The sequence below is a fragment of the Nematolebias whitei genome, chromosome 11 (assembly GCF_014905685.2).
Source record: "Nematolebias whitei isolate Nwh7 chromosome 11, NemWhi1, whole genome shotgun sequence".
NCBI classification, from domain to species: domain Eukaryota; kingdom Metazoa; phylum Chordata; class Actinopteri; order Cyprinodontiformes; family Rivulidae; genus Nematolebias; species Nematolebias whitei.
Genome location: NC_056508.1, coordinates 4585530 through 4597123, shown reverse-complemented (window position 1 = coordinate 4597123; position 11594 = coordinate 4585530). Strand labels below are relative to the sequence as shown.

The 11594-nt window shown below is 39.9% G+C and overlaps 1 protein-coding gene across 1 annotated transcript in view; it reads left to right on the top strand.

The window, feature by feature from the left end:
• Positions 1-261: 261 nt before the first annotated feature.
• agap2 (ArfGAP with GTPase domain, ankyrin repeat and PH domain 2) overlaps positions 262-11594 on the top strand; it is a gene marked incomplete in the record, with an annotated part of 124705 nt that continues 113372 nt past the window's right edge. The window contains 4 exon segments of the mRNA XM_037683780.1: positions 262-292; positions 8651-8709; positions 9405-9492; positions 9666-9751. Coding sequence (XP_037539708.1) covers positions 262-292; positions 8651-8709; positions 9405-9492; positions 9666-9751 — 264 coding nt within the window.

The following is an 11594-nucleotide window of genomic DNA, read 5'->3' as shown; positions in this document are numbered from 1 at the left end:
CCCTCGAAAACGAGTCTGCACTGCAGCAGAAAACCCCCACATTGGTCGGGATCTCCGGCGAACAGCTCAGACGGTTTGACGAGCAGCTGTGGACCATGAGAGGTTGCGACAGGCGTCTCACGAGGAACGCTGGGGACAGGCGTGTCGGTCGGATCTGGAGGAAGAGGAGGTAGAAGTTGTTGATTTAGGGAGTAAATCATACCTCCGAGTTCCTGCATGTTGGACTGGGCTGCACGTTGCTGGGTCAGAACCTGTTGCAACATGGTCTCCAGTCTGGAGATCCGTTCCACCTGTGAAATGGTGGTTGTCTGTTCGCTCCCGGTCTCATTCTGGGTCTGTTTTGGCTGGAGCATTTCTGTCATAACCGAGGGGAACCCAGATTTGTATGAGACCCGGAACGAGACAGACTCAGGTGGGATACAAAGAAACGGTGTTTATTTACAAGTGAAAAGACAACAGTTCTGGTACAGCTCCTCTGCAGCTCCTGGAGGAGTTAGAGGAGGACAGTCAGGATGAGGCAGAGTTCCAAATAGTAGAAAGATTGTTTTCTGTGAATCTCTTACAGTTTGATCCAGAGGTGGGTTCCAGTCCTCCGGGGAGCTCCAGAGAGAGAGTCCAGCGGCTGGCAGGGCAGGCACTGGCCGGATTAGAGGCACCAGGCAAAAGGGATCCAGGCGCAGGAGAGGTTGAACCAAGGAGGGACCCAAGGGGGTCAGCAAACCAAGAACAGGTCACGAGGAGATCCAAGGAACCAAGAACAGGACACGAGGAGTCAGGAATCGAAGGATCACGAGGGGTCCTTTGAACAAGCCGAGGAATCAGGATAACTAGGAACAAGAGAACAAGGTTAGTACTGGAGAGACTAAGCCTAAAAGGCTTGAAGCACAACTACCATGGAAGGTGATATGCTCCAGCGAAGAGTAGCACTGGACTGCAGCCTTTTGTAGTAGGAGAGCCTCCTCAGTCTGATGGCCGTCAGGTGTGATTAATTAGCGGCCATCTTGGAGGAGGAGCTGCAGGCAGTGGTACTTTTACACAACTGTCTTTTGAAAAAATCCAGGGGAGGTCTATGGGTGCAGTCAGAGAGGACATGGAGGTAGTCGGGGAGGACAGAGTGGGCTGGAGGAGGATGACTCGCTGTGGCGACCCCTGAAAAGAGGAACTGCTGAAAGGAGAAAAAAATACAACTCTGACATTTCTAATTATAAGATGATCATAGTTTTTTTTTAGTCTTTTATTACTGCCTTTTTCTCAAAAACAATACAGCGGTTTTACAAAAGACAAACACTACATTAGCTACTATCAAACCTCAGCGTGACGTTTGTTTAGGCGGTTGTCATTTTCTTAAGCAAACAGCTTCTCTGTTACTTTGCACATGTACTGTATGTGTGCTGTGTGTAAACAAGGACTCGTTATTTGTGCAAAAATATTTTTGTTTAGACTGCTCAAAAAAATGAAATGACTAAAAAAGATTTATTTTAGTATTGTTTAATAAAAATGTAAAGCATTTCTTCTGGAAAATGGTTGGATAATGTAAACATTTTCTAGACTTGTATGTTTTTCTAGTTCTTGCCATATTTTTGTCTGAGTACCCCAGTTTCAGTGCTCCAGTGCACCCTGAGTCCAGAGTTGGTATTTATTGATGCAAAATTGGTTACTTCAACTCAGCAGTGAACATGTTCATGACTGACTCAGGATGGCGTTAAAAGAGGATTGGTGGCATGTCTAAATGAACATGTTGGCCAGTTGTTGAATGTACAGTCCAGACACACTGACAGATGTTGGGCTGCAGTATTTTTTTATTTTTTTACTCCGTCTTTAACTTCTCCATACCAGTTTATGTCACAGACATCAAGGGCCTCATGTATCAGTGGTGTGTACACACAAAAAGTTGTGTGCACCTGGTTCCCAACAATGGCAACTGTGGCTCTGCATGAGGACATTACCACTAGAAGAATTGGGGAACAGTGTGTTTGTTGGGAATGACACTGACAAAATACTGATCAGGTATTTCTCAGTCATCCCTGAACTGTGCCACGCCATCTGGATGGGACGGCCTCATTTATATTAGGCCCAGATAAAACGTCCTCATGCCGTAACTGAAACTCTTTGTTAAAGCGCAGTGTCTCCTGTTTACAATCAATTATTTTAAAAATAAGCCTCTAAGTTATATGGAGCTCATGTGCTCCTCTGTGTTTACAGTAAATACAAAGTTATCAAACACGATTAAAGTTGGAAATGCCTCAACCACATGAGTGCTCCGCCAGCAGATCAGGTTCCCCAGTTCACTTCATTCAATGACGACCAACAAGACACACACTCCTCTTAGCTCATCTGTGGAAAACAGGTTTTTACTCACCACTACTTATTTAGGAGTGTCTCTGAATCACAGTCAAGTAAATTCTTTATTTTGCTGCATCTAGACGAGAATCCCACATGCAAAACACACAGGTGCTGGTCATAAAATTAGAATATCATGAAAAAGTAGATTTATTTCAGTAATTCCATTCAAAAAGTGAAACTTGTATATTATATTCATTCATTACACACAGACAGATATATTTCAAATGTTTATTTATTTTAATGTTGATAACTGACAACTAATGAAAACCCAAAATTCAGTATATCAGAAAATTTGAATATTATTAAGACAGTAAAAAATGGATTTTTAGAAATGTTGACCAACTGATAAGTATGAACATTTACAGCATCAATACTTACTTGGGGCTCCTTTTGCTTGGATTACTGCAGCAGTGTGGCGTGGCATGAAGTCAGTCATTCTGTGGCACTGCTCAGGTGTTCTGAGAGCCCAGGTTGTTCTGATAGTGACCTTCAGCTCTTCTGAATTGTTTGGTCTGGTGTATCACATCTTCCTCTTCACAATACTCCATAGATTTTCTATGAGGTTACAGTCAGGCGAGTTTGCTGGACAATTAAGAACAGGGATACCATGGTCCTTAAACCAGGTACTGGTAGCTTTGGCACTGTGTGCAGGTGTCAAGTCCTGTTGGAAAATAAACTCTCCATCTCCATAAAGTTGGTCAACATAAAGAAACATGAAGTGCTCTACAACTTCCTGGTAGACGGCTGCATTGACCTTGGACCTCAGAAAACCCAGTGGACCAACACCAGCAGATGACATTGCACCCCAAACTATCACTGACTGTGGAAACTTGACACTGGACCTCAAGCAACATGGATTCTGTGCCTCTGCTCTCTTCCTCCAGACTCTGGGACCTTCATTTCCAAAGGAAATGCAAAATTTACTTTCATCAGAGAACATAACTTTGGACCACGCAGCAGGAGTCCAGTCCTTTTTGTCTTTGGCCCAGGCGAGACTCTTCTGACGCTGTCTCTTGTTCAAGAGTTGCTTGACACAAAGAATGCAACAGCTGAAACCCATGTCTTGCATACGTCTGTGTGTGGTGGTTCTTGAAGCACCAACTTCAGCTGCAGTCCAATCTTTGTGAATCTCCCCCACATTTTGGAATGGGTTTTGTTTCACCATCCTCTCCAGGGTGCAATTAACCCTATTGCTTGTACACTTTTTTCTACCACATAATATCCTTCCCTTCACCTCTCTATTAATGTGCTTGGACACAGAGCTCTGTGAACAGCCAGCCTCTTTAGCAATGACCTTTTCTGTCCTGCCCTCCTTATGCAAGGTGTCAGTGGTCGTCTTTTGGACAACTGTCAAGTCAGCAGTCTTCCCCATTGTGTAGCCTACAGAACTAGACTGAGAGAACATTTAAAGGCCTTTGCAGGTGTTTTGAGCTAATTAACTGATTAGAGCGTGGCACCACGTGTCTTCAATATTGAACCTTTTCACAATATTCTAATTTTCTGAGATACTGAATTTGGGGTTTTCATTAGTTGTCAGTTATAATCATCAACATTAAAATAAATAAACATTTGAAATATATCAGTCTGTGTGTAATGATTGAATATAATATACAAGTTTGACTTTTTGAATGGAATTACTGAAATAAATCAACTTTTTCATGATATTCTAATTTTATGACCAGCACCTGTAATTGCATCTATTATATGTATTTAACTGGAAGTGTGTCAGGAGAGGTTGTGCCCAGTTCCATGTTCGGTGGAATGCAGTGGTGGGATGTAACTAAGTACAAGTACTTCATTATTGTACTTAAGTACACTTTTCATGTATCTGTACTTTACTTAAGTAGAGTTAAACATGGGTACTTTTTTACTTTTACTCCACTACATTTTACATCAAGTATCTGTACTTTCTACTACACTACATTTCTATAATGCGTTGTGTTACAAGTTACATTCACGTTGCAACTTTTTTATTTATTCATTAGTTTGAAAGTAACTAATGGTGAGAGGAGCTGGTCCATTGAATCACTGCAAAGTGTGCAGGTAACGTTAGGCCCCGCCTTCAAGAAGAGCTATATTCTGGTATATATGTCACTGAGCTGGGTGCACCCGCAGCATCACTAACACACCCAAAATGGATTCCACCGAAGAAAGTCAGCCAGAAGATACGGTACGTGCCACCCACGGCCTTATTGAAAGATTATTGAAAGTCTATTGAAAGATTATACATTGCAACAGGACAGATTCTCTCTCTCTCAAAAGAGCCAGACTGGACTCAGAAAACTTTGAAAACCAACTTCTTCTGAACTTGAACAAGAAATTCTTGCTGCAATATTAAAATGTGTCACTTCATGGGATGTTAAGAGACAAGACATGTATCCAAATGGCTCGACACTCAGGTCCAAGTTTTAAAAATTGTCTCAGAAAATTAAAATATTGTTTCAATATTGATCCATTACAAGGTTGAATAGACATATTTTAACTAGAGTTGATGACAAACTGGAGTTGAACTGATCAGAGCCTGTTTCTTTGTTAGTTGTGTCTAATGCTCCTTTTTTCATCAGACAACTTTTACTGAAATGTGTTTACTGCAGTTAAAATGACACGTTGGTTTTGATTTGTGTTAAATAGAAACTTTCAAAGGTAAAATCATTCCTCTTTCTTATTTTGATTAATGTCATTTAACTCTGCATGTCATCCCTGAAATTCTGACACAGAATCACAAGTCCAAGTTGAACTGTGTCACAGAGTAAACACAATAAAAACATGTATTATCTGCAGCATCGTTCATTAAAATGGCTCAACACTATTAATGTATTACAGAAAATATACATATGGTACGCAGCCTTAAAGATATGTAGACCATTACATTAGGTAATACATTAAGCAAGTACTTTTACTTTTAATACTTTATGTATTTTTAAAACAAGTACTTATTTTTACTTAAGTAAAATGTTAATGTGGTACTTCTACTTTTACTAGAGTACATTTTTGTCTGTTTATTTGTACTTTTACGTAAGTAGAGTGTTTGAGTACTTTCTCCACCACTGGTGGAATGTATGAAGGAAATAAACTGTGCGCACAAACATGCATGCGCACAGTTTGATAAATCTGAATATTTCTTTCTTCATCTTGTTCCTACACCATCAGGCCTCCTGGTAGGTTCTCCTGTCACATTTCACTTTTTCATCGGTTAACCCTTTTCAATCAATCTTTATTTAGACAGATAAATCCCATTGAGCCTCAAGGACTCATTTACAAGAGAGACCTGATTTCAACAAAGAAAGATGACAACAATGGACAACAGCAACAACAATAAACAGTTATAAAAACTCATACTAGTTTTTTTTTTTTTTTTTTTTTTTAACAAATAGGATGGCTAAAAGGAAAAAGGTAACAAAACAAAAAACAGCTAGATTCCAAGACAAATGTAGAAAACTAAAAACAGGAACATGTCTGCATTGGACCCTGCCAGGTGTCCAACAGATTCTTAAAGCCACTTAGAGAGGTCAAAGGTCGAGAGCTTCAAATCTTTTTGTAAGATATTCCAGGAAACAGGAGCAGAATAGGAGAAGGTCCTTTTGTCTAGTTCAGTCCTCATTGAGGGAACACTGCAGGTAATGATGTCCTGAGAGCGCACGCTGTAGCTGCACTCACGCAGAGACATGTAGGAGGAGATGTATGAAGGCAACAGACCAAGAAGTGATTTAAAGATGAAAATGTACCAGTGAGAGAGTCTGCGTGAAGTTAATGATGACCAGTTAACCAGTGAATACTGGGTGCAGTGGTGGGTACGATAATCACAGCCAGTTATGAATCTTAGTGCACCATGATAGACAGCATCCAACATCTGCAGCATCCAACATCTGCAGGGTTCTTGTAGGAGCGTTCATGTAAATAATGTCACCGTAATCAATGGAGGGAAGGAAAGTCACAGATACAAGGCGTTTTCTAGCATTCAGGGTTAAACAGGATCTGTTTCTGAAAAAGAAACCCAGTTTAACTTTCAGTTTCTTTACCAAGTTTTCCACATGGAGCTTAAAAGAGAGATGTGAGTCGACCAAGATACCCAAATATTTATAGGAATCAACAAACTCAATGGGGACACCATTTGAGGATAAAATCGGAGGAAGAACTGCTGGGGCCAACTTTCTATTTGAAAAAAGCATCCCTTTGGTTTTTTCGGCATTTAGGACAAGTTTGAGGCGAAACAAATCTGTCTGGATGATGTTGAATGCAGATTTCAAAAGCTGGAAAGCCTTAGCAACAGTTTTAGCTCGACAATAAATAACTGTGTCATCAGCATAGAAATGTATGGATGCATTAGGGATGTTTTTACCTACATTATGTATGTAGATTGTAAAGAGGGTGGGTCCCAAGACTGAGCCTTGTGGTACACCATTGTTGAATGTTAAATAACTGGAGGAAGTACCATTATGTTGAACACATTGCCTCCGGTCTGAAAGATAGTTAGAGAACCAACCAATGGTGTGATCTGAGAAACCGATTTCTGAGAGTTTGACACAAGATGTTATGATCCAGTGTCAGAATCTTTAGACAGGTCTAAGAAAAGTGCAGCACAATAATCCTTAGCATCCAGTGCTTCAACAATGTCATTAAGAACCTTCAGTGAAGCAGTGGTTGTGCTGTGTTGTTTCCTGAAACCAGATTGATGTGGAGGTAAGATGTTAAATGAGTCCAGGTCATTTTGATTTGAGAGTTTATCAGTTTTTCTAGAATCTTGGCTAAAATGCAGAGTTTAGAGATTGGTCGATAGTTGTTCAGTGAGGTGGGGTCACCTCCCTTCAGCAAAGGAAGAACAAAGGCTGTTTTCCAAGTGTCTGGGATGGAGTTTTGTCTTATGGAGAGATTGAAGATGTGGGTCACAGGGACTGTGATGATATGAGCAGCCAGCCTTAAGAAATAAGGTGGAAGTTCATCTGGACCTGCAGATTTTTTAGGATCAAGATCTTTTAACAGTTTATTGACCTCACTGACTGAGAATGGAGAAAAAGAGAAGGTGTGATTAACTGAGGATTGACTTGTAGGAGGGATTTGATTTGTAGAAGTTTGGTTATTAAGTGAAGTGGCTGATTTTTTGTTAGTAACTGTGTCAAATAAAGAACCAGAAGCAACAAAATGTTTGTTGAAACTCAAATCTGTCAACCTGTCAAGTCCTCAAATCTGCGTCTTTAGGTCCTATTCACCACACATCTTCCTGACACTTTAACAAGTCAAGACAATCTCATTTTAAATGCCCAGCAAAAAATAAAAATACTTCTGTTTTGCTTCCAAGGTGTACCCATGTATATTTTTTTCTGGTCTATTGCACAAACCAGGAGAACGTGGATGTGGACACCTAAAAAAATCTATAAATTTTACATGATGACAAGTCTGTCATAGTTATTCATTAAATTCACTCATTCATTCTATAATAAGACATCCAAACAGAAACTATTAAATGCTTTTAAATGTTCTGTTCTGTTAAGGGACTGACAACGATCTATCTTAAATAAAAAAACAGCATAATGATTCTTCTTTAATGTGTCCATTTAGAAACGTTGCCAAGACTTATTGCAAAATCAAACGTGTCTGCTAAGAGCAACGAACCTGTTCCTGTCTTTCCTCTTCACTATGGAGCACTTTGGCATTGACGATTGGGAAAATATTACCAATCGATATGCTGTTAGACTCCTTCCTAACAAAACTGAAAGTTTAAAGGAGATGCTTCAATATAGTTTTAGTTTAAAGGTGCTTAATTTGACATTTCTACTATCACTCATTTGTTTTCTAGTTCAGCAGGATTTATGCCACATTAGTGACAGGATTTGTCACAATTTCTTTTTTTTTTACTTCTCAAAACCAGGAGGGTAGAGACTTTTTATATCCACTGGATATTGGAGTTTCCTAGGTCATTTCACTTTTGTGTGTCCAAATTTCATTTACTGTCAGCCCAGTCACCAAATTAGTGAGAAATACAAAATGTCAATGAATTCAGTTTACTTTAAAAATGTGAAATGTAAAAGACTGAACCATCCAGTACAGGTCCTGAGCAGATCAATACACAGCTGCTCGTGATAAGGATGCTGTAGCTGCATATCCGTGGATGCCTCCATGTGACTTCAAGGTTCACTGATGTGATCTGCAAAGCCACATGTGCAGCCAGTAATGCAGATGTGCAATTTATTACCTCTTTAAAGAGGCTGTTAAGATGCCCGTTCTTTTTCTTCTCTGTATATAATTGAAACAATAAATCTTTCACCGTGTCTCTGCCTCACTGACCGTTTGTCTCTGTCTTTCTTCGTAGTAAATATTGCCAACAGTCAGGAGTGGACGCTGAGCAGATCCATCCCAGAGCTGAGACTGGTGAGTGAACTGGATACAATTCAAAACTGGGACTGGGTCTTTATTTGGCTTTGATTAGAATTACAGTAGGGCAGCACGGTGGTGCAACTGGTAGAGCTGCTGCCTCTCAGCAAGCAGGCTCTTGGTTCAAATCCCAGTCCAGGGGCCTTTCTGGGTGGAGTTTGCATGTTCTCTCCGTGCACGTGGGTTTTCTCTGGGTACTCCAGTTTCCTCCCACAGACCAAAAACATGCATGTTAGACTGATTGGTAACTCTAAATTGTCTCTAGGTGAGAGTGAGAGAGTGAATGGTTGTTTGTCTCGTTTGTCTCTATGTGTCCCTGTGATGGACTGGAGACCCGTCCAGGGTGTCCCCCGCCCCTCGCACAGTGATGGATGGACATGGGCACCGGTGACCCCCGTGACCCCAAATGGAAGAAGCGGGTAAAAGATAATGGATGGTGATAAAGATAAAGAGAATGGAGTTTATAGGACAGGAATCTTTCTTGTAACAGGACAAACATATCGCTGCTTCCATTTCTGAACTCTATCAAACAGCACAAATAGAAGCAGAAGTGACAGAGAGTCACTAAACGTGCCAGAGGAACAGAAAGTCTGTATGGTTTAACTTGGTTTAAAAATTCTATTTTCTGCCCCGTGTTTCATCGCTGAACCTGAAAACATCTTTTTGTTATATTTCCTTCCTTCTTCTCTCAGGGCGTTCTGGGAAGTCTTCGAAGTGGCAAGTCAGCGCTGGTGAACAAATACATCACAGGCAGTTATGCTGCAATTGAGAGGCCTGATGGTAAAAACAACTAAAACTTTGTTTGTGGTTGCAGAGTAATCGGCTTGTCTGTTTTGTACCTTTTTAAAGAGATGTTTGAATGTAATTTGTTCAGCTTGACAGGTAATGTTTCAAAATGCACTTCCTGTCATGCTGCTGAATAATTTGTCCATCACTTTCATTGTTCTTGTCAGGTGGAAGGTATAAAAAGGAAGTGCTGGTGGATGGACAGAGTCATTTGCTACTGATCCGGGAGGAAGCTGGGCCACCTGATGCTCAGGTGCTTATTTATGTGGCTCTGTGTATATTTGAAAGTGACTGTAAGACACCTGGAGATGCCATTATCCATCAGGCTCATCAGATCACATGTTCTGGCAAATGAACTATTGAAAAACGCCTGAAAATGAAATTCTAGTGAATAATGTCTAACCCTGTTTATACCACTGGAAAGCTTGATTGATCACCTTTAAGGAGATACTGCGTATAAGAATTGTGCATCTGTGCAGTGAGCAAGGCGGCTAAAAGTGTGAATATCTCACCCCAAAAATGTGCCAAAATTTTCCTGAAATATTCTCCTGTTTGTATTCACTTAGAGTATATTGATGGTTTGGATGATTGCAATCCTCCACAGTAATACGGAAAAAGAAACACATATTTGTAAAGTAAGCATCATTTTTCACTGTCGGGGACTTCAGTAGATTCATACTTAACCACAGCAGCTCTGCTCCTCCTCATGCTGCTCAACAGCCTTGTCACACTTTGCTGTTGGATGCTGAATCCCGTTTCTCAACCAAGAGTTGTTCATGGACAACCAGAGGTGGTGTCTATCACTGGAGCATGCGCAGTGTGCTCTTTAAGATCCCATCCCACCAATCCATCCTCTCCACTCTCAAATTCTGGAGGCACTGTTTGACGATCTTGGTTCTGAGCATTATCATCTTGAAGGATGGAATTAGGTTGTTGCGGTTTTCTCAGCCCATCAGCGTCTGTGTTTGTGTGCAACTGTATGTGTATGTGGAGACTGTGTAAATGTAGGTGTCTTGATGCTGCTGCATGAACCAACCTGCAGGGACTTGAGTAAAGTTCTGACTGCCTACAGGTAGATGTGTTGATCAGGTGAACATTCATCATAACAGCATGGTCCTTACTACTTAATATAGAGTTCTGTCATACCAGTATGCCATCCATCCATCATCGTTAGTCGCTTCTTCCTTTTTGGGTTGCATGGGTCACTGGTGCCCACGTCCAGCTATCACTGTGCGACCAGAATGCCATTTTTGAGTTAAATAAAGGTTATTTTACAAGCCTGAAAAACAATAAAACAGGCACTTGTATATGAAGCCATTTGTCTAACTTGAACAAAGACGTCTCCTTACTGTCTATGACTGATAAGACAAGACAGAACTTTATTGATCCCGCAGGAAACTTTTAAGATACTAACTATTCGACAGATCATCACTTAAAAATATACCAGGCTGTCCCTTTAATATAAACATAAATTAGTCTTAAAAGTAGTCACACAAGCGTAGAAGATTTATGGTTGCATAAACAGTTCTGCTATTTCAAACTGCACTAAAATGAATGTTCAGTGCAATCAAATTGTCAAGTACATGTGCACAAATCACATGCTGCAGACCATCAGTTCACACTAGTGCACGGATCAGTTTGCTTTTGAATGTGACTTTTGAAACTTTCTTACCGCTCCACATTCACAACGATAATGCTGTAAAATACATTTTCCTTCCACAAGAGAAATACCCTACCACATGTTGTTATTTATTTCAGCTGTACAGCTCACAAAATTAACATTTTATTCTTTTGGAAAAACTATTGTTTTTATTATTTCTGTTATTTTTGCAGAAGAAGAAAACTGGAAAATATATTTTTCCTAAAACATATCCCACTCGAAGAATAACATGCTCATTTAAGATTGTTTATTTTAACCATACAGTCCTTAAAATTAACATTTTTTTAATCAGGTAATATTGATGTAAGTGTATGTATTTTAATATATTTATATATATACACACAGTATATATATATATATATATATATATATATATATATATATGTATGTATATATATATATATGTATATATATATATATACACACACACACACAC